We start from the raw sequence: 22,994 nt of genomic DNA, 5'->3' as shown, positions 1-22,994 counted from the left end.
TACTTATAAAAAGGTTTATCTTTACTGTTTTTTCCAACATACAATCAACCGGTTTTTATAACTCTATATCTCTATAGGATTGCATATTTTATATTTTTTTCATTATAATCGTGTATATCCATCGGATCTCATATTAACTACAGATTTCATAGTTTATATTTTTTTTTATTCTTGCCACATTGTATATACATTGAACTTCTTATTCATATTAATAATCATCCAAAAATATATCTGTAAAATTTATTGGATTTCATATTGATTAGTTCAGTTAAGAATTCGTCCAAAATACATATATAAAGTCACACGTATCCTGGTAACTTACATGAGTTTATCTTATCTCTAATATGATCTACAATTTTAAACTTTTTCAAAAACAAAATCCGAATTAATAACATATCGTATAGATGAACTTGGATTTCTTATTTTATTGATTCAGTTAATACTAACCAACCAAAATATCTGCATAAGTCATACATTCAGTTAATACAGACTAACCAAAGATATCTATATAAGTCGTTCATCTCAGAATGAGTTTCATATCAAGTTTTCTCATGTATAATAAAAACTTGTAAACATATATGAATTTGTATCCTCGAAACTCTTCTAATAATAATACTTTTTCCAACAATCATTCTCAGGTAAACTCATCACATGAAACTATGACAGACGATGGGTATACTCGAGATGGTTGGAGTTTTAAAGAGAACAAGATATATGAGAGTGCCATGATGAACTTCGAGAACACTAATTCCGTGGCCTTTCTTGAGCATGTAGCTCTCTTAATGCCATGGCAAACTATTGAATCCATCAAAAACCATGGTCAAATTTTGAAGGAAGATATTGGTTTAATCAGGTCTTCTAATGGCAAGTTTGAGGATATTGTTGAAGTAGACATGGAAATGGAGGGAGAGACTAAAAAAGTGGCTCGTAGGCCAAAGAAAAGAGGAATACCATGGACCGTTGAGGAACACAAGTAATTTTTCATATTTGTTTTATATTAATCTTTAACTTCTGTAGTTTTTAAAACATTCCTTATTTTTTATTCTTATTAATTCTGTTCATGTACAATACACCAGGTTGTTTTTGATAGGCTTACAACAGGAGGGGAAAGGAGAATGGAAAACCATATCCAAGAAATACTTGCCTAGCAAAACACCAGCTCAAATTGCAAGTCATGCCCAGAAGTTTGAGAAACGCATGCACACAAAAACTCCTCCTGAGAAACGCAGGACAAGTATCAATGACATAAAATTATGCCCTGAACCCAAGTTTCCTTTGGCTAATTCTGCTGGTTTTCAGTCAAACCAGCTCGGTTCTTTTCTAAAACCTCAAGATTTCCATCCAAACCAAGCGGCCTTTACTTTGGATTCTCAGAATTTCATGCCAAATCAAACCACCTTTCCTTTCGATGCTCAGCATTTTGAAGCAAATCAGTTCAGCTTTTCCTTGGATCCCCAGGATTTTCAACAAGATCCTTTTAACTTTTCTTTGGATTTTCAGCCAAACCAACTCAATTTTCCTTGGAATTCTCAGAACTTCGAGACAAATCAGCCGGGGAATGACACATTCTCCGATCATGTGCGCAACTACTAGTGAGATGGGATCAGCGAAAATGGCTAAATACCGGTGAAAAGGATGACAACTTGTGTTAGACTATATATGCTATGTATTAATAATGTGTGTTAATTAGCAAAAAAAAATAATGTGTGTGTTGAGAATAGACAATAATAGTTATATTATATTATTAATAATGATGTAGTAGCAATGAAATTGGATGTCACCATAGTCCTGGACTCCTGGTGTATCTCTACAGTGTGCGTGTCTTTGTAATGTGTTTATGCATGTTTATGATGCTATCTTTGATTAATGGTGTATTTTACTGTTTGTGGGGTTTATATGGTAGATTTATGGAGAAGCCTTTTAATATCTTTTATGTTGATTATGATTAAACTTTCTTATTATAATTAAAGTTAAGTTTGTTTACCCTTCATTAAATATATCCTATTATATGAAGTAATTTTAAACTTGTTTTTTTTTTTTTTTTTTGATAAAAAGGAATCAATTCATTAATCAAAAACCATACGGCATCTACAAACACAATCGAAATTGGACAGACGCTGAAGAATATCGCTGTTGAATCCTTCTTTCTTGGAGAGGCAACTAAGCGATTTGAAGATGATTTGAATATATACATTTGTTCCCATCTGATTGGTTTTCACCTGAATGTTCTGAACAATCGACCATAGATGCGATCCCATAATAACCTTCAAACCTGAATCAAACCCATGAAAATCATGCCGATCTATAACCTCGGTCATGGAAAACATCAAAACTTGTTTTAGTTGTGTAATACATGCATAATTATTTTAAAAATATTAAAAAGAACTTTCAACTATAACATGAATACATCCTTCATAGTTTATTAATATTTTTAAATATTTTAGATAATAAAACAATTTCATAGTTCATTTCTAGTATTTTAGATAATGAACATTTTTAGATTTTTAAAAATTTATCTATTATTTTTTATTTAAATCAAATAAAATAATCAAAAAATTAAAATAAACAGTTGATAAAATTTTAAAAATCGAATAATATCATCCAAAATAAAAGAACTCGAAACCTTACATTTGGATGTAATATCATTTATAAAAAATATGCGAAACTCAATATATAATATTTTTAAAAATTCCGACTAACAAATTTTTAATAATAACGCATTTGAATTAATTTTGTAATAATCAATTTTGGTTTTAAAATAATCGAAGCGGTGTCCTGGGCTTGGGGTAAAAACGCCCCATTTCCCCGCGGAAGTAAATAAATAAAGAAATACATTGCGAGGTAACAGAAATATAGAATCGAAGAGAAGAGAAGAATAGGGAGGGAAAAGTTGTCGGAGAAGAGATCGGTTTTCAGGGAGGCAGAGGATCAGGTAGAGAGAAAAGCTGCCGCTCTTCCTCTCACCACTCTCTCTCTCTCTCTCTCTCTCGCCCCCCCCCCTCTCTCTCTCTCTCCCCCCCCCCCCCCCCTCTCCTCTCTCTCTAATACATACATTCACTTATATATGAATTAACATCTAATTGATTAGCTCAGATAAAAATAACCTGACTTTCCTCGTTTCACATATTTTCTTAGGGACAATTTGATTTTTCCTTCCTGAAATCGGTCAATTCGCCGGACCATCTGCAGCTGGTATCAATGGGGTAAATTCTTTCATATTATATGTGTACACATAAGTATTTGTGATTGATAAATGCCCGTTTACATTTATACATTCATTGTTTTTTTTTATGGACATGAGGGAACAGTTATATTTTAATCAAATTCCATTGCTCCTTTCTTTATTTATAAAAATCGATCTTCGTAAATTGAATTTTTAATCAACCACTTAGCAGTTTCTTTGTTATGAGTTTTACTTCATATTCTTTAGTATAATGTGTACTTAGGAAAAAGTTAGTTACTCAATGATCCCAAATATCGAATAAAAATCCAAATGTAATCCGCCAAGTGTAGTTTTAGTGGGATCCGAGTTTAAGTTAATTTTAAGCTCAATATTAATTGATACACACACACACACACACAAAATTGCAAGTTCAGAGAATAGAAGTGCTCCTTCTTTGAATTGTATATTTTGTACTTTTTGAGAGGCTGGGGAAGAGGGTCTATGTATATATATATCTCTTGTATGAGGTCATTTTCAATACTGTTGTCCTTTGCAACAGGACAGTCAACAGTGCTTGTATTCGATCTGATAGTAACCACAAAGTGACTTCCTCAGTTGGCGAGCCACTGAAAGGGCATAGATCCCCTGCCCGGATAGTACGAAAATCCAGTAGATCAGATGATTTCTGGAACAGTAGCACATTGGACAAGGACAACAGTGGTGCTCAATCAGGGGAAAGCTACAGCACAGCGAATGAAACCCTGGAAGTCGGTGGCTCTGGAAATGGAAACATCCCTTCTGAATTCGTCAATCATGGCAAGTTATTTATACTTCTTTTATATGTAATAATTACTTTAATGCTTGCACTAAAATAATTTTTGGGCCAGCTTTACTTCTTCAAAAGTATGTACATTCTTTGTAAACACTAAACAGGAGAAACAAAGGTGATGGGTAAATTGAAAACTAATCTAAATTACAGTTAATAGAGGTTGGCACCAAGTTCTGTGCTTCATATTTTTAGTGTGCCTACTTCTCTTTTTTGGGGGATCTTTGTTTTTTTATACGAGGAGTTATATTCAGTCCTTTTCTCGCGTGGTATATGATTGGTCGCCCTAGTGACTAGTGAGGGTGCCATTACTCATGCTTCATGAGTATTTTTAAGTTTGAAAATAAGATGCCATTTTGTACAGATTATAATCTAGTGTCTCTACGTTATAGTAAAATGATCTGGACCATTGGCACTGAGTGAAAGTATCAACATCCAATAAACAAAGACAATGTATATTAATATATAAAGTATATATTTTGACGATAGTTTTGTTTAAGCATGTGTACATACATGTTATTGTTTGTTTAGCTTAACTACTTGCATTTGTTTTTGCAAACAACCATGTAATTTAATTCATTAATTGTGTTTCGACAGTCACACTTTATTATCAAGTGTTGTGTTTCTTTATAAATATGTGCATCATATAACACTTGGACATCCTCTAATTTATTTCTTGACTGTAACATGTAGGCAACAAAGTAATATAACTTTTTTCAGCCTTACTGTATGACGTTTAGTTTATTCTCATCCTTTAAATATGCTATGTTAAGCATAAACAGTATAAGTTGAATAAATACAAGTTTCTGTTTGATTTTCAGTTGACCATATTGTTGCTTTTTCATCATAATTGTAATTGTTCCATTTCTCCGGACTTGTAATTTGAACCTTGCTATAATATTTTGGTCTAGGTCTTCTTCTTTGGAACCAGTCCAGGCAGCAGTGGCTAAGAAATAAGAAATCTGAAAACCATGGATCACAGCTTCACAAACCCAGATCAAACCCATTAAGGTAATTTTGTGTATATTTTAATTTTTAAAATTCGGTCAAGCAATTATGACCATAGAGATCTAAGATATAGCATTATATTTGCTTTAATTGATGCTGGCTATCCGTTGTATAACATAAACTTTTTAATTTTATGAATATCTTTTTGCAGTTCACGTAATACCTCTTCGACCCTTGCTAGTTCCAATTGTTTGCTGTTCCTTATACTTTACATTTGCAGTTGCTTTTCAGCCTTCTTTGGTATTATCTTTACAATTTTTGGGTAATTATTTTTTGGTTACCTGGTTCTCATGTGTTAGTATTCATATGCTTAATTAAATACAAGACCTTCAGTCTTTTTTACTTTATTTGTTTGTTTATCTGCACAGTTTTATATCATTCCAAACTAGCAATTCAATTTGTTGATGGGACAGAAAAAATACAAAGCTGTAAACCTCTGGTTTAAATTCTCAGCACTTCAGTATACTGCCATGGCTTATCCATTATGTTTCATTTTAAATAGGGCGTGTTAGAAAAAAATTAATGATTCTTGCTGTGGGAGAGCTCATATTCTAGTCACCTCCTCACCACCTACTATTGAAAGATCATAAAGTTGCCAGCAATTCACGGTGCCAAATTATTTTTGGCTCCTAGGCTGATTTATTAGTCACATCTCTACGATTGTAAACATGGATCATAGATAAAGATGCTCCAAGAGCTTTCAGTACATACGTGGTAGATGTGAAGTAGAAATTGGCTACTTTGGAAACACTATTTTAACACTTGATTTGAGTATTGCTCTGTTTTTCTTTGCAGTTGGAGTGCAACTTATGACAGTTTGCTTACCAGTAATAAGCGCTTTACGAAGCCTATACCCCTTGCTGTAAGTCTCTTCTAATAGAAAAGACAGTTTTAAGCTTTTGGCGTTGTGACTATTTGCCTAACTGCTTTTTTCACCTACTCCTAAACAGATGATGGTAGATTTTCTTGTCGACATCTGGGATCAGGAAGGGATGTACGATTGATAAAGCACACCAATATTGAATTTTTTTTGTAGAGTTAGTAATTATACGGCCTACCTTAGACTTGGAATTCAGGTGGTGCAGGCAGTGTATATCAATTGTGATATAGTGGGTTTGGTATTGTTCTTTTGGGAGCTTTTGTTCATCCGGTTTTTTTGGTTGAAACTGATCTTTTGTAAAAAAGACCGAACGTTTCATATAATTCTGATACCTTTTGCGTTTGGCCATTAGCTGCCTTGTGTCTATACAATGGTGTGACTTCCTCGAAGTTTCTTATTCTAGAACTAAAGCTGATGAGATGGAAAAGATGAGAAGTGCCTGGTATATCTTAGGGTCCGTTTGGCTGGACAGCCTGGACTTAAAATAAGTGATTATTGCTCAAAATAAAACAATTTATACTCAAAGATGGACGCCCGTGATTCACTCTTCAATCCAAATAATGAGATTTCGAGTGAGGGCAGAAAGTGGATTATAAGTGAAAAGTTGATTTGGACTTATAAGTTATTAAAAGTGTTTGGATACTGTAACTATAAATTATTTAGTGTTTTGATAATTTAAGTTATAAGTTAGTATATTTTGGTAATTTTGTTTTGTTTTATTTAAAAAATAAATTATAATAATAAAAGACTTTTATTGTTTAAGTTACAATAACATAAGACCTTATATTATTTAAATTTCATGTAATTAATTTTACGAGAAAAAGAATTTTATGGTTAGAACAGATTGATTTGAGACAGACTACTGCCAACTTAATTAATTGATATCTTAAGATTAAGATAATTTTTTTTTTAAAATTTAAGATAAAGATAATTATGTTTTATCTTCATACAAGCATATAATTCTGGATAATAATATGAGGTCCTGTCCCTGACAATTGATTGTCAGGGAACATTTATGCAACAAATTGTTTCTCGGCCGTTGGATCGACGATCCAACGGCTAAGACAAAAGAAGAAAAAAAATTATCGTCCGCACTTTTTTTCAGCGGAAGGAGGGGCTTCCGCGCATATTTTACGAGGAAACATCGGGGTGTCCTCGTATATTAACCGCGGACAACACAGAAAGATGGAAGTTGATCTTTTTATGACCTAGGCGATCATCACAATTTTACAACGCAAATTTTTGGAAACTTTGCTGCTATTTTGTGGGTTTTTGTGGCAAGAATCTCCTCCAGCTTCCATTCTCTTGGAAGCTTAATTTGTAGTGGTGTTTTGTTCATTAATTGTTGTGTAGTAATGGATAAAATGTTTGCAAGATTTGTGTTATTTTACACCAACTATGAGAAAGATTGTAGAAGGGGGGGTTGAATACAATCTTTTACAAATTTAAAAGATTCAAGAATGATACACTAAAAACACAGTAAACAGAAAAACACCAAGTATTAAAAATACGGGTGGATTGAATGATCCACCCGTGAGATTTTATATAGAAGAATCTGTGGATTGTTTACAATTCGCACAGCTGCTGGTTCATCACTCAACAAGTTCTAACTCTCAGATTTTTCTCTCAAGTAATTTGAACAAGTTCAACTGATGCTACTAACTTGGTTATATACTCCAAGTTTTACAAAGCTTTTAGCTAGATTACAAAATGCACTCTAATCTAAAAACAATGCTGCACAACTTTGTCTTATGCATGCTTTCTGAGATGTCTTCATCTTTGACCATCATCTTGATTTGATCCAGATTGCACTGCATGAGATAAGTATGTTTCTGCTTCTTCTTTATTTTCCTAATTAGGCTTCCATGTCTATTTTAGTGTAATTCGATCCATGTGATTTGTCAGACTTAAGCTCTAGTCACTTTCAACTGCTCTTTGCTTCATCAGTTGAAAGTTCTGGTTACTTTCAACTGCTCTTGACTTCATCAGTTGAATGCCCGGCTCATCAGTTGAATGAATTACAAACTTCATCAGTTGAATGCTGTTCCAGTCTCATCAGTTGAATTCCTCAGCATCATCAGTTGAACACTTTGTCTTCAGTTGAATGCTTGATTTTCATCAGTTGAAACATCATCCAGTCTTCATCAGTTGAATAGTTACATCTCATCAGTTGAATATCCTTCACTTAGATAAAATTACATGGCATTGGATATTTACAATTAGCCATCCTATTCTACCCATCCGTTGATAATTCCCAAAGACAAGAAACATAACAATTACAACTGAAATTTGATAAAGGTTCTAAGTAAGACATGTTACAAAATGTTTATGTTATCATCAAAAATTATTGATTCCTAACAATCTCCCCCAATTTATGACTGGAGAAGATGCAGACATAAATTCTACACTTGATGATAACAAAAACATTAATAAAATAAAATGCAGAATTTAAATACAAGAGTTAGAAAAGATTACAGATGATTATGCTCCTCTAGACTGAGCAGTTACTTGTTCCTAGAAGATCTTCTTCTTCTGGACTTAAGTTTTTCTTCAAGAATATTGATTTGCTTCTGAAAGATCCTGTAGAACCATTCTTCATCACTATCTTGTCTGTTGAGTTTGGATTGGAGAGTCTTCAGAGTATTTAAGCTAGCAACCTTGAGTTGATCTTTAGGTCTGAAAAATCTCCTAACACCTTGATTGTCCCTAAATTCCATGACTGGAGTAGGTTCATGATGAATTTTCTTTCCAGTGTAAGGAATTTTCAGCCTTCTTTGTAGACTAGCATCTGAGTTCCATTCCTTCCTGATCTCAAGGATTCTCTTTAGTACCATTTGCTTTGCAGGTGGTGTAAATCCTCCAGTCCTCTTCATAGATCCATATATTTTTGTTAGAGAACTGAATCCCTCAGAATTCAGAACTCTGTGAAGAGGCCAGATGACATCACCCTTGTTTTTGTAAGAGAATACCAATCTTTCAGGTAACTTTGAAGTTGCTTCTATTCCTCTTACTTCTTGAAGATCATCCAGCTCCAGCTCCAACTCAGAAATTTCTTCAATGTTAGCAATGATCAGATAGTCATCAGGATTTTCAGGTTCTTTTGGAGGTTTAGGAGGGTTAGCCATCCTCTTAGCCACAGACTTGACCTTCTTCTTTGGCTTGGAAGATTCTTGGACAAGAAAAGCTGGAATTGGAATATCTTCCAAGTCAATTGGCTCCTCCTTTGGCATTATTGGCTCATCATGGAAGTTGACATCTGGATGTACTACTGTGGTATCCTTGATTGGAGAAGAAGGCTTTGAGATAGGCTTTTCTGGCACTTCTTCTCTTCTCTTGGCTGCCTCAGGCATCTTAGTTTTAGATTTGACTCTCTTTTTCTTTGGAGAAGATTCAAGAGGCAATCCTTTCTCATTTAAAAGCTCAGCTGCCAACTCCTCTTCCAGCTCAATAGCAAACCTCTCATCCACCTCTATTTGATTTAAAGAGAGTTGGGATTCAAACTCCTCTTTTTCACATTCTCTGGCCACCTCTTCAGCTTTTGCATATGAGTAATGAGGATGGCCAGTTCCAATAAACAGCTTCTGGCCTTCTCTGTAGATGATGGCAAAATGAGTCTTTAAGGCCACATCTGCACAATCTTTATAACTTTTGATTTCTTGGCCCAAAAGCTTGTATTCATTTTTGTCAGGCCTGGCTAATGGAAAGTAGATTGAGCTTGAGTCTTTTCCAGGCCTGGAGTAACCACAATTGTTTGGAAACAGAATTGGCTTGAACTCATTCAGAAATGATGGCTCACCCTTTTCTGTCTTGGAGGGAATAACAATCTCAGGTGTAATTACCCTGAGAATTGTGGTTGTGGTTGGAAAAGAGATTTGAGCTGTGGTGGCTGTAGAAGATGTAGATGATTTCTTGCCCAGTTGAGCCACTCTCTTTGCAATGGAGTCCAATTCTTTCATCCTTTCAATCTTTTGCTTTTCCCTTTCAGTGTGGAAAGGAGGAGGAATTTGACTGATTAATTCTGCAGGAGTTGGTAATTCTTTCTCCCCCTTTTTGTTAGCAGCAAGTGTAAGGGATGGACTGGGAAGAGAAGCACCAGAGGCAAGAAGAAGATGTTGAAGGAGTCCAGTCTGAATTCTTTGATGCTGCAACATCTCATCCATTCTAGAGTTTAAGATATAGACATTGCCTTCCAGAGCTTCTACTTGCTTTTCCAATTGCAGTTGTTTTTGCTCAGAACCAGAAAGAGCTGATTTGACCTGAGCTGGAAGCTTTTCATCAATTTGTTTGGTCAGATCAGTCTTAACAGAGGCAATGAGAGAATTGAGATGCTCTATCTCTTTCTGAAAGTGGAGAGATTGATATTTGTGAAGCTTGAGGTTTTCCAGAGCTTGACTGGCAATGGTGGCAGAGATGGCTTGAGAGGAGGATGAGCTTCCAGGTTGTGATTGAAGAAGAGTGGAGGCTTGCCTTTCCAGCTCCATGCTAACAACAATTGCATTGGCAGACTGCATGGAGAGCCATGAAGGTAGAGAAGTGGTAGGTTGTTCACCAAGGGATTCCTCAAGAGCATCATTGAGGTCTTCATCACTATCATCATATTGAAAATCATCTCCAGCATTGGCAGGCAGAGCTGTAAATGCCTCCTTTGCTCTAAGCATAGAAGATGTAGTGTGAATTAGATTAAGGTGCCTCTCAGCTGCTTGATTGTCCAATCTGGCAAAATCTTGAATGGAAGACATTCCATGAGTAAAAGTCTCAGGGTCTAGTGAAACACCATCCAATATGGATCTGTATTCAGCTTGAAACTCTTGTTCACTAAACCCTTCACTGACACCTGCATTTCTCTCAATTTCTCTCTGTTCTTGCATCAAGGGCTCCCCTTGGCTCACCACACAACTCACCTCTCCCTCACTTACCCTTACTAAAGGGTCACTCTTATCCTCTCCTTTTTCCTGGCTAGAAGAAAATGCCAGACTCTCCACACCCTCTCCTTTTGCCAGCTCACTAGGCTGCCTCTCCACTCCATAGCTCACTCCACTCAATCCTAAAAGTGTTTGTGCTACCATGTGATCAACTGCCGTAGAAGAAGGTAAAGTAATTGAAGTAGCAGCAGCTGTCAACTGATGAGAGACATCAGTTGAAACATGAGTAGAGGATGCACTCAACTGATGAGAGCTGTTAAGCATATCAGTTGAAGGACAAACACTTGTCAACTGATGAGGGAGATCAGTTGAAGAAGATGAAGAAATAGGTTTAGAGGCTGTGATAGTTGAGTCTGTGGTGATTGATTTTAATGGTATATCCACAGAGCACACTGTCACAAAAGAAGGAATTGGAAGAGAAAGATCCAACAAATCATCAAAGTGATGATGATCAATCTCAGAGGGGGACTTCTCCATGAAATCTAAAGATGGAGAATTTACAAGTGTGGTGTGGATCAATTCCACATCCACAGAAGAGGTTGGGGATTGTGTTTGAGTTGTGGAAATAGTAAGATCATGAATATGGGTGATTGGTTGAGATGAAGAGAGGGGCTGTGACTCCACATTTATTGGAGTCACATCAATCTGACTTTGAGAAGTTAAAGGCATAAAATCCAGAATGGATGCCTGTGTGTGTGCAGAGTGCTTCAGTTTGTCACTTCTTAGCTTCTTTCTCCCATAGGCTTTTATTGGTGAAGAAGTGGTGTCCCTCCCCCTTTTTGACTGTGTCCTTGGCTGAGGACTGTTTTCAATAACAACATCCTTTTGGGAGGATGCTGCTAGGGATGTGCTTAAATCCATATTAACATCTACAGTCTTTTGGGAGACTGCAGAGTGGCTAGGCTGGTTAGCACTTACCTCTCCATCCTTATCCTTAGGGTTTCTTTGATGATCACCCTTTCCCTCCCCCTCACTTCCTCCAATCACACTCCCCTCAGGCTTGTGTTTCTTAGTTTTTACAACAGATGCCTTTTGGGAGGCATCTGAGGTTGGTTTAGAGGACTTGTTTTTAGAAGGTTTTGCCACTTGTGTGGACTGTTGATGGGCCTCTTCAACAGCCCTGATGGCAGAAAGCAAAGAAGGTGAGGGTTGAGAAAGAGTAGTAGGAAAGCCATGTACCTCTTTGTGCTTTCCAGCCTCCATTATTGGCAGGTACACCACCTCCAAGGAGGGGTACAGATTCATCCTGAAGAGGTCTTTAAAGACTCTCTTTTCCTGCACAAAACTTGGAAGCTTGGCTTCCTTGTTAGTAATAATCAGCTTTTTGTTGAGATGCTTAGCTAACATCATAAGAAATCTGACATAATAAATATTCCTAGGTCTACCAGTTTTATCACCTAGTTTCTCCCCAATTTCTTGGATCATCAAACCACCAAAATTGTAATATTCATTAGTCAGATACATGTAAAGCATTTGTAAAATCTGGGAAGTGAGAGCATTGAAATTACTAATCTTACCAGAAAATGCCTTAATAAAAGCATCACATAAATAACTCCATTCTCTCCTAAGACCCCTTCTTTCTATTTTACCTAAGGCATCAGTTGGCAAAACATAATTCATGGCATAAAGTAAATTAACCAACTGATTATCACTAGGCAAAGATAAAACAGTATCTTCAGGAATCTTAAAGCATGCTTTCATAACATCAGCATTAACAGAATGAGTCTTATTATTGACAGAGAAAGTTAGAGTTTCATCCTCACTATTAAACTCTGCAGAGGTCCACATTTCCTCCACTATCTCATGGTAGATGATAGGAGCTTCAGTCATAGCATAAGAGAGCTGACTTGACTTGATGAACTCCATCATCCTGTGATACTCCTTCTCCTCCACAGCTTTAGTATCCACAAATGACGCAAAGTTGTTCTTCTCATAGATAAACCCACTTGGTGCAGTATACTTCTTCATGGGTGCCATTGCAGTTACAGAGAAAGCTTGAGGAAAAATTAGAGTTTGCTTTTGCACAGAGAGAGAGAAGAGAACTTGAGAATTCGAAAGAGTAAGATGAAAAGAAATGAAAATAGATTAAAACACTTAAATACTTTCTCAGAAAATTGCTGTGATTGGCTGAGAAATTACCGTTGAGAAGAAATTACTCTTATTTATCTCTACAAAAATTACACACACGATCGTGTGTATAAAGTAAGTGAGAGACAAAAGAAATTTCAACGGCTCAGATCTGATAATGCTTTCAACGGATGAGATAAGCGCCTCTTTAAATTTCCTATTCAACTGATGAAGATCAGTTGAAGGCGTCTTCAACTGGTGTCATCAGTTGAATGAAAAACAACGCAAGAGGATATTGTTTCAAGCATCAGTTGAAACAATTTCACTAGTTCATCAGTTGAAATATTATAGACTTTATCCAGAATTATAATTAATTCAATTTTGATAAATCAAAATTAATCAAATTCTGGCTGCCAAATTACAGAAAAATTCACTCTAAATTAGGAGAAATTTAACATACCTAATTTACTTACCAACCTTGTGAATGTGGATTCATCAAGAGGTTTTGTAAAAATATCTGCAATCTGTTCTTCACTTGGAACAAAATGCATTTCAACAGTACCAGCCATCACATGTTCCCTTATGAAGTGGTATTTGATGTCAATGTGCTTGGTTCTTGAGTGTTGTACTGGATTTTCAGTTATAGCAATAGCACTGGTGTTGTCACAAAATATTGGGATTTTTGAGAGATTTAATCCATAATCAAGTAATTGATTTCTCATCCACAATAATTGTGCACAACAGCTTCCAGCTGCAATGTACTCAGCCTCAGCTGTAGAGGTTGATACAGAATTTTGCTTTTTGCTAAACCAAGAAATCAGTCTGTCACCAAGAAATTGACAGGTGCCTGTTGTACTTTTTCTATCAATTTTGCATCCTGCAAAATCAGCATCTGAATATCCAATTAGATCAAATCCAGAGTCTTTAGGGTACCAAATACCAAGATTTGGTGTTCCCTTAAGATATCTGAATATTCTTTTTATAGCAATAAGATGTGATTCTTTAGGATCAGATTGAAATCTAGCACAGAGGCATGTAGAAAACATAATATCTGGTCTACTGGCTGTCAAATACAAAAGAGAACCAACCATGCCTCTATAATTAGAGATGTCCACAGATTTCTCATTAGGACTTAACTCTAATTTGGTGGCTGTTGGCATGGGAGTCTTAGCTTCTTTGCAATCCAATAAATCAAACTTTTTAAGTAGATCATAGATGTACTTAGTTTGATTTATGAATATACCTTCCTTAACTTGTTTAACTTGTAAACCAAGAAAGTAGGTGAGCTCTCCCATCATGCTCATTTCATACTGACTTTTCATTAGATTAGCAAACTTCTTGCAAAGTTTCTCATCTGTAGAACCAAAAATTATATCATCTACATAAATTTGAACCAGAATAAAGGCACCATTTACATTTCTGTAAAATAGTGTTTTATCCACAGTTCCTCTGGAAAAATGATTATCTAACAAGAATTGAGACAGAGTGTCATACCATGCCCTTGGTGCTTGCTTTAGTCCATAGAGTGCTTTTAATAAAAAGTAAACATACTCTGGAAATTCTGGATCTTCAAAACCAGGAGGCTGACTGACATATACCTCCTCTTCCAGTTCACCATTTAGAAAAGCACTCTTGACATCCATTTGATAAACTTTAAAGTTTGCATGAGCAGCATAGGCCAGGAAGATTCTTATTGCTTCTAGTCTTGCAACTGGTGCAAAGGTCTCATCAAAATCAATTCCTTCAGATTGAGAATATCCTTTAGCAACAAGCCTTGCCTTGTTTCTAGTGACAACTCCATTCTCATCCACCTTGTTTCTGAATACCCACCTTGTTCCTACAATAGTTCTGTTTTTAGGTTTGGGTACCAGCTTCCATACATTGTTTCTCTCAAATTGATTTAATTCTTCTTGCATAGCAAGAACCCAATCAGCATCTTTGAGAGCATCTTCTATGACTTTAGGTTCATCCTGTGAAAGGAATGCACTGTACAAACACTCATCTTGAGTTGCTCTTCTTGTTTGTACAGATGCATTTGCATCTCCAATAATCAGCTCAAAAGGGTGATCCCTTGTCCACTTTCTTTGTGGGGGAAGTGATTGTCTTGATGATGTGGCTTCATTGTTGAAGTTCAGGTTTCCATGTTGGAAAGCTCCCCCTGAATTTGACATCTCATTATTTCTAGACTGATTGAAACTTTGAGACATTCTTTCAACTGATGATCCTTGAGGTGTTTCAACTGATCCCTCCAATGTAGTTTCAACTGATGCTTCAGTTGAATTTCCAATTGTAGTTGTTTCTTGCACCAGAGAGTCATCAGTTGGAATATTAATTCCAGGATTAATTCCAACATTTTGAATAATGTCATCATCATCATCACTGTCATACAGATCACCTTCACCTTCATTCTCAAATCTGAGATTATCATGAAATCCTTCATCTGAGAATCCTTGAATCTTCTTATCATCAAAAACCACATGGATTGATTCCATAACAATGTTGGTTCTCAGATTATATACTCTAAATGATTTTCCATCAGAGTATCCAACAAAAATAGCTTCATCTGCCTTGGCCTCAAATTTTCCAAGATTTTCACCTTGATTTCTTAGAACATAACACTTGCATCCAAATACATGAAGAAAGCTAATTGTTGGCTTCTTTCCTTTGAAGAGTTGAAAGGGAGTTAGATTATGAGGTTTGGTAATTAGTGAAATGTTTTGAGTGAAGCAAGCAGTGTTCACAGCTTCAGCCCAAAAATAGGTTGGAAGTTGAGCTTCATTAATCATGGTTCTAGCAGCCTCAATAAGAGTTCTATTCTTCCTTTCAACAACACCATTTTGTTGTGGAGTTCTTGGTGCAGAGAACTCATGAGTAATTCCCTCTTCTTCACAAAATTCTTTCATCACAGAGTTCTTGAATTCTGTTCCATTGTCACTTCTTATCCTTCCAACTTTGACATCTGGATTGTTGTTTAATGCTTTGATATGATTGATGATGATTTTCCCAGCTTCATCCTTAGAATGCAGGAAGAAAGTCCAAGTGAATTTAGAAAAATCATCAACAATCACTAAGCAATATTTCTTCTTTGAAATGGACATTATGTTGACTGGTCCAAACAAATCCATATGCAAGAGCTGAAGGGGCTTCACAATTGATGAAAGAGTTTTGCTTTTGAAAGAGCTTCTCTTTTGCTTTCCTAGCTGACAAGCTCCACAAAGTCCATCTTTGGAGAATTCCAGCTTAGGTAGACCTCTTACCAAGTCCTTCTTTACTAACTCATTCAAGGTTTTGAAATTTAGATGTGACAATCTCTTATGCCATAGCCAACTGTCATCTGAGCTTGCTTTGCTGAGAAGGCAAGTGATAGATTCAGACTTGACAGAATTAAAGTCAGCTACATACACATTTCCTTTCCTTTGTCCAATCAGAACCACATTGTTGTCATCTCCTTTGGTGACAACACAGGCTGCAGGAGTGAAATTAACTTTGTAACCTTTGTCACAGAGCTGACTGATGCTAAGCAAGTTGTGCTTAAGACCAGACACCAATGCAACTTCATCAATGATGACATTCTCTTTTGCAATCAAGCCATATCCCATAGTATATCCTTTGCTGTCATCTCCAAAGGTAATGCTAGGGCCAGCTTTCTCCACAAACTTTGTGAGCAGGGAGGAATCACCAGTCATGTGCCTGGAGCATCCACTATCCAAGTACCACAAATTCTTCTTGTGGTTTCCCTGCACACATTTTACAAATAGATCAAGTTGATTTTGGTACCCAAATTGCTTTGGGTCCAGATTTGTTAGTCTTAGCAGCCTTTTCCACTTTCTCAACCTTTTCCTTGGATTGAATTGGTTCAATCTTTGGTTTTGGTTGAGAAATTGGAACATCAACTCTGTTTTCAAACACAGGCCTTTGAGACATGCATAAATTGTTCATTCCATGCAAGTTTGAATGAAATTGAGGCATGTTAAAGGCATTAAAATAAGGATTGAACATATATGGCATGTTAGGCTGAGAATAAGGATTGTGAGGCAATAAACCAGGCATCATGTTTATAGCAGATAAATTCATGTGAGGAACAGATGTCATGGGAATAGGCAAAGATAAATTAGGAGCAACCACAGTTTTACAATTAGCAGATAAATGATTTACACTACCACACTTGCTACAGGTTTTCCTAAGAGCACTAGCATTGGGAGTGTAATTGGTGTGCTTGTTAACTCCTATTTTGCCATTTCTATTTCCTTTCTTCTTTTTAGTCTCCTCAGATTTATGCTCATTAGTATCCAAATTCTTCTTGTTCTTGTTACTAGAATGAAGAGTGTTATTAACACTATCACTGGTCTCAGAAGAACTATTCTCACCTTTAACAAAATTCTTTTTAACAGGACCATATTTCTTGTTAAGCTTCTTGAGAACACTCTTGTCAACTGATGAGTTTTTGTTCAACTGATGACTCTCATCAGTTGAGTCTTTGTTCTTCAACTGATGATCATCATCAGTATTCTCATCACCTGAACTATTCTCAGATTTCTCAAGCACTTTCTTATTCCTCTTCCACTCATTTTCTACAAAGGTCTCTCTACCTTGCATGTTGATGATATTGGTGGAAACATCCCTACCAGACTTCCATTTGGCAATAATCTCTTGTTCCTTATCAAGCTGCTTTCTTATGATCTCTTCTCTTTTCAGAACAACCAAGAGATCATCCTTGGCTGTCTGACACTCAATTTTAAGCTTCTCAAACTCAATAAATTGAGCTTCTAATACACTGTTTCTATCACTAAGAAAGGTGTTAGCTTCCTTAATCCTACTATTTTCCTTAGTGAGAGATTTTAAAGAAACATGCAAATGATACAATTCTGTAGACATTTCATTAATAGTAGCATTGCATTCATCTTTAGTTAACTCAACTAAGTTTGTAGTGAATACCTGACTGCTGCTTCCAGTGTTTTCTTCTTGATCTGTGGAGTTGGCCATTAGAGCTAGATTGACAAACTCCTCCTCTTCATCAGAATCATCTCCAGCTGCCCAGTCATCCTTTGTGATGAATGCTCTTTCCTTTTGTTTGAGAAGTTCATAATATTTCTTTTTGTAGTCAATGTTTTCACTTGACTTTTTCTCAACTTTAGGCTTTCTGCACTCATTTGCAAAGTGACCTGCATTCCCACAGTTGAAGCACTTGAATTTTGATCTGTCTACCATGCTTCTATCAGACTTGGGATTGCCTTTAAAAGATTTTGCAGAATTAAAATTCTTTTTGAATTTCAGTTTGGAGAATCTTCTTGACAGGAAGGCTAGATGTTCATCAATTCCATCACTTTCTTCACCAGAATCAGCTACTTCTTTCTCCTTTCTTCTTCCTTTGCTTGACTCTGAGCTCTCCTCTTTGACCAACTTCTCAGTTTCTTCAACTTGAGACTTTCCCTTGTCCTTGACAGTATCCTCCAGAGATGCAACTAGAGCCACAGATGAATGCCCTTTCTTTTGGCTTTTCTCAATCTCTTCATCTTGCTCCATTTCAAGCTCATAAGTCTTTAAGGTTCCATACAGTCTCTCTAGAGTATAATCTTTAAATTCTTGTGTATTTCTGAGAGAGACTGTCATGGGCTTCCATTCTTTGGGAAGAGCCCTTAAGAATTTCAAGTTTGAATCCTTAACTTGATATACTCTTCCAAAGAGCTTTAGACCATTTAACAGTTTTTGAAATCTGTTAAATGTATCACTCAAACTTTCACCAGCCTTGAAATGGAATGACTCATATTGTTGAATCAGAAGCTGCATCTTGTTTTCTCTAACTTGCTCATTCCCTTCACAGATGGTCCTGATGGTGTCCCAAACTTCTTTGGCACTTGTGCAGCTAATAACACTATCAATCATTTCTTGATCCAAACCATTGAACAGAAGATTCATGGTTTTCTTGTCCTTGTGCACTTCTTCAGTATCTTCTTGAGAATATTCATGGATAGGTTTTGGAATCATCTTACCTACCATGTCTTCACCATCAGCTCCCATACTTGTGCAGACCTTCATGGGGACATGAGGTCCTTTTTCAATACAGTTCACATAGCTTTCATCAATGGACAACAGATGCAGATGCATTCTCACTTTCCAGTGAAAATAGTTGTCTTTGTCAAGAACAGGAATCTTCACTCCAGCATCCTTCTTTCCCATCTTTCTCTAGCAGTGTTGATCTTTTTCCCTGTTTGTTGGGAACCTCGCTCTGATACCAATTGTTATTTTACACCAACTATGAGAAAGATTGTAGAAGGGGGGGTTGAATACAATCTTTTACAAATTTAAAAGATTCAAGAATGATACACTAAAAACACAGTAAACAGAAAAACACCAAGTATTAAAAATACGGGTGGATTGAATGATCCACCCGTGAGATTTTATATAGAAGAATCTGTGGATTGTTTACAATTCGCACAGCTGCTGGTTCATCACTCAACAAGTTCTAACTCTCAGATTTTTCTCTCAAGTAATTTGAACAAGTTCAACTGATGCTACTAACTTGGTTATATACTCCAAGTTTTACAAAGCTTTTAGCTAGATTACAAAATGCACTCTAATCTAAAAACAATGCTGCACAACTTTGTCTTATGCATGCTTTCTGAGATGTCTTCATCTTTGACCATCATCTTGATTTGATCCAGATTGCACTGCATGAGATAAGTATGTTTCTGCTTCTTCTTTATTTTCCTAATTAGGCTTCCATGTCTATTTTAGTGTAATTCGATCCATGTGATTTGTCAGACTTAAGCTCTAGTCACTTTCAACTGCTCTTTGCTTCATCAGTTGAAAGTTCTGGTTACTTTCAACTGCTCTTGACTTCATCAGTTGAATGCCCGGCTCATCAGTTGAATGAATTACAAACTTCATCAGTTGAATGCTGTTCCAGTCTCATCAGTTGAATTCCTCAGCATCATCAGTTGAACACTTTGTCTTCAGTTGAATGCTTGATTTTCATCAGTTGAAACATCATCCAGTCTTCATCAGTTGAATAGTTACATCTCATCAGTTGAATATCCTTCACTTAGATAAAATTACATGGCATTGGATATTTACAATTAGCCATCCTATTCTACCCATCCGTTGATAATTCCCAAAGACAAGAAACATAACAATTACAACTGAAATTTGATAAAGGTTCTAAGTAAGACATGTTACAAAATGTTTATGTTATCATCAAAAATTATTGATTCCTAACAATTTGAAGGTAGAAAAAGTTTGAAAAAAATCAAAAATGTTGATGTACATGATGATGAGTGATGACGTTAAATGTGGTTATGATAGAGATAATATTGAGTATGTTAATGTTGTTGATAGCGATGGTCAGGAGTTTTTTGTTAGTGAACAATTAGATGAAGGTGAGAAATTGTATGATGATATAGGTAGTATGCATGAAAGTAGTGATAATTTGCATGATAGTGGTGATAATATTGTTGATGGAGATGAGCCTATTAGTATTCCCTACTTGAATCAAAAATTTCCTAATTTACAAGCCGGGGAGAATTTGTTTAGCTTTAAAGCATGGTTTTGCAATTAAGATACAAAACACACAAAAGCGTGTCAAAGATAAATCTATATATGGTCGAATGTATGTTTGTAATTTAATTGGAAAAAATTGTGGGGAAAACCCCGTTGAGGACGATGAAATATTGATTGGTAGTCTTGATTATGTTAAGGGAAAACGCCGCAGAGATGTGCTTCCTAGGAGTGGTTGCAAAGTTAGAATGTACGTGGTTAATAAGAAAAAAAATAAGTCAATGGGAGATAACCGTTTTGGAATTAGAACACAATCACGAAATTGTGACTCCTTCTAAAATGAGTTTAATAAGACGGGAGAGACATGTGACCGCGGCTCCAAGAAATTTAATCAAGACTTTACATGTTTCGGGTGTCCCACCAAGACAATAAATGAATATTTTTGGTAAAATGCACGGAGGAGCGAAACAAGTAGGTTTTAATAGCCAACATTTAAAAAATCTCGTCCGCGATTTTAAGGACAACATGGTAGTTAATGATGTTGAAGCCGGTTTGGATTTGTTGTACTGTTTGCAAGAAGAGAGCGGCGGTAAGTTTTTCATTAAGACTCACCTTGATGACGAAAAAAGATTAAAGAAAAGTAGAAGAAGTTACGCTTCAAAAAAAAAGCTAAAAACCAGTCTTTTTTTTTTCCCAAGTCTCGGTATATGTTTCAACTATTTTGCCAAACAGAGTAAGGGTTTAGAGTTTGTTCAGAAATTTGGTTGTATCGATTTGGGAGATGAACTCTCTCAACTGAAGAGGGAACTGATTTGTTCTCCTGGATTCATAACGATAACATTGCCCTTTCTTTGATTACCGGAAACGTTTCTTTTCCGTTCAAGTCAGCAAGTTTTCCGGAATTTACTAGCAGAAATACAATAAATACTACGTCTGATGATGTTTTAGCTGCATTCAGAATCACGCGTTTTCCGGGAAACTTTCCGGACTATCGGAGGGATTGTCAATGACGGTTTTGCAAAAAGTGCAATTGTCAAACACTTACATCCGAAATTACCGGTTATTGAAGTGCATGACTTCTTTTGCAGTCTTAGATCTTATGGCAACACGGTATTCGACATGAGTGGTTCATATGTAGGACTGAATGTTGCAATATTGTGGAATGAATTATATTCTACCAAGCAACATGATCAAGTCTTATATCATGCAAAATAATAAAAGATTTGGCAACGTATGACAGAGGCTTACCAAAATTATAACACAAAAAATAAAAATTTAATATTAGACTATATAACTTTTTACCGTTTTCACAACATTTTTTTACCGTTTCATAATATTATCTATAATACTAGTAGTGTTATGTTTTTTCTCAAATCTAGTACTTTGCTCTACTCAGAAAATTATTACAAGATTAGTTATCATATAATATTCTTTCATTTAGATAACTAGTGCAATAGTAGATATTTTTGTTCCTAGTTAAAATTTTATTATTGTAAAAATAAAAATTTAAGGAAATTTAAATACATGCACCGTATGATTACACACTAGCGAGTAGCGACACACTCTCACATCTCCATCTTCGATTTTTGCAATCAGGTACTCAAAAGATCTTGATTATTATGCGGTTCTGTTTATATCTTGTATGTTGTATAGTTCGTCTTTCTTTTTTTTTTCTTTTTTTTTAATCGCTTGCTTCTACTTGGGGGTATATCTAGCATTTTCATTTTCACAAATCTTGCTTAGCAATACGGCGGTGTACTTCTCTTTGTTCTCAACATGGCATGCATTGTCAATTCCATCTTTTGTTAAAAAATTATTTTTTTAGTTTCGTGGTTTCATTTAAGAGTAAATGACAATGGTGGCTGTAGTTTCCCAAATTTTACAAAATGTTGGCCGGAGTTCAAAAATTACAGATTGGTGGCTGGACTTTACCTCCGCCTTTTAATAAGGTGGCCACCGTCAAGATCGGTTAATTTAAACCGTTAAGTTCAAAGAAAAATAAAAAATAGAAGGGTAAAAACGGGTTTTTACACAAATTTAGGCACAGCCGCCCAAAACTCCGCACCACATCCAGAAACTACAGATTGGGGTTTTAATGTCTAATTGATTGATCGTGAAATTGATTTGAGGTTTGAGTTAGAATATGGAGGGGAGTATTCAAGGGCTTGATTGTTGGCAACGGAGGGTGGGAGCCGCCGCGGCGTAACTATCGGTGACGGCTCGATGACGGCGGAGAAGTGGGGGAGAAACGGAGGGGAGAAGCTGGAAAGGAGAGGAAGATGAACACAAAGGTTTGGGTTTGAGTTTGTGTTTGCAGAAGACGAAAAAACATGTGAAAGTACCTGATGAGTGAGATTTTTTAACATTGTTTTTGGAGAGAAGATTAGAGGCTGTAGAAGGCACAGGATTGAGCTCCACGAGTAATCAAACATGAGCCGTCTGATAATTGTTGTATGTAAGTTTGTGGTCACGATCGAAAGAGCCCGGAAAGCTCAAGCTCAGACTCAAACAACTCATCTCTTTGTTGCACCATTATGCTTCAGATGAGGGATTGGGAAGCAGGAGGTTGAGAGAGGGAGAGCTGGACAAAGGTCGGAGGGAGAGGAAGGGACAGGAACGGTGCCGCCGTCGAGC

General features: G+C 36.1%; 1 protein-coding gene across 3 annotated transcripts; it reads left to right on the top strand.

Annotated features, from left to right (window-relative positions):
- Positions 1-2,796: 2,796 nt before the first annotated feature.
- LOC108225428 (uncharacterized) lies at positions 2,797-6,266 on the top strand. Of its 3 annotated transcripts, none has more exons than XM_064078894.1 (7): positions 2,797-2,932; positions 3,136-3,203; positions 3,723-3,979; positions 4,901-5,000; positions 5,149-5,237; positions 5,793-5,859; positions 5,948-6,266. In XM_064078894.1, the coding sequence occupies exons 2-7, from the start codon at positions 3,199-3,201 to the stop codon at positions 5,949-5,951; spliced, it is 522 nt and encodes a 173-aa protein (XP_063934964.1). In that variant the 5' UTR covers positions 2,797-2,932; positions 3,136-3,198; the 3' UTR covers positions 5,952-6,266. The 3 variants fall into 3 exon arrangements, with proteins under 3 accessions (XP_063934964.1, XP_063934963.1, XP_017255773.1); XM_064078893.1 differs by having other exon boundaries at positions 5,149-5,259; XM_017400284.2 differs by lacking the exon at positions 5,149-5,237.
- The last annotated feature ends 16,728 nt before the right edge of the window (positions 6,267-22,994 follow it).

This window comes from Daucus carota, chromosome 6 (assembly GCF_001625215.2).
Source record: "Daucus carota subsp. sativus chromosome 6, DH1 v3.0, whole genome shotgun sequence".
In the NCBI taxonomy this organism is placed as follows: Eukaryota; Viridiplantae; Streptophyta; class Magnoliopsida; order Apiales; family Apiaceae; genus Daucus; species Daucus carota.
Note: the sequence above shows the minus strand (reverse complement) of the source record. Positions and strands in the feature narration are given on the sequence as shown.

Coding starts and splice junctions, on each gene's coding strand:
- LOC108225428 (XM_064078893.1), top strand. Junction 5,260..5,792: donor ATTATCTTTACAATTTTTGG/GTAATTATTTTT, acceptor TTTTCTTTGCAG/TTGGAGTGCAACTTATGACA. Junction 5,860..5,947: donor CGAAGCCTATACCCCTTGCT/GTAAGTCTCTTC, acceptor ACTCCTAAACAG/ATGATGGTAGATTTTCTTGT.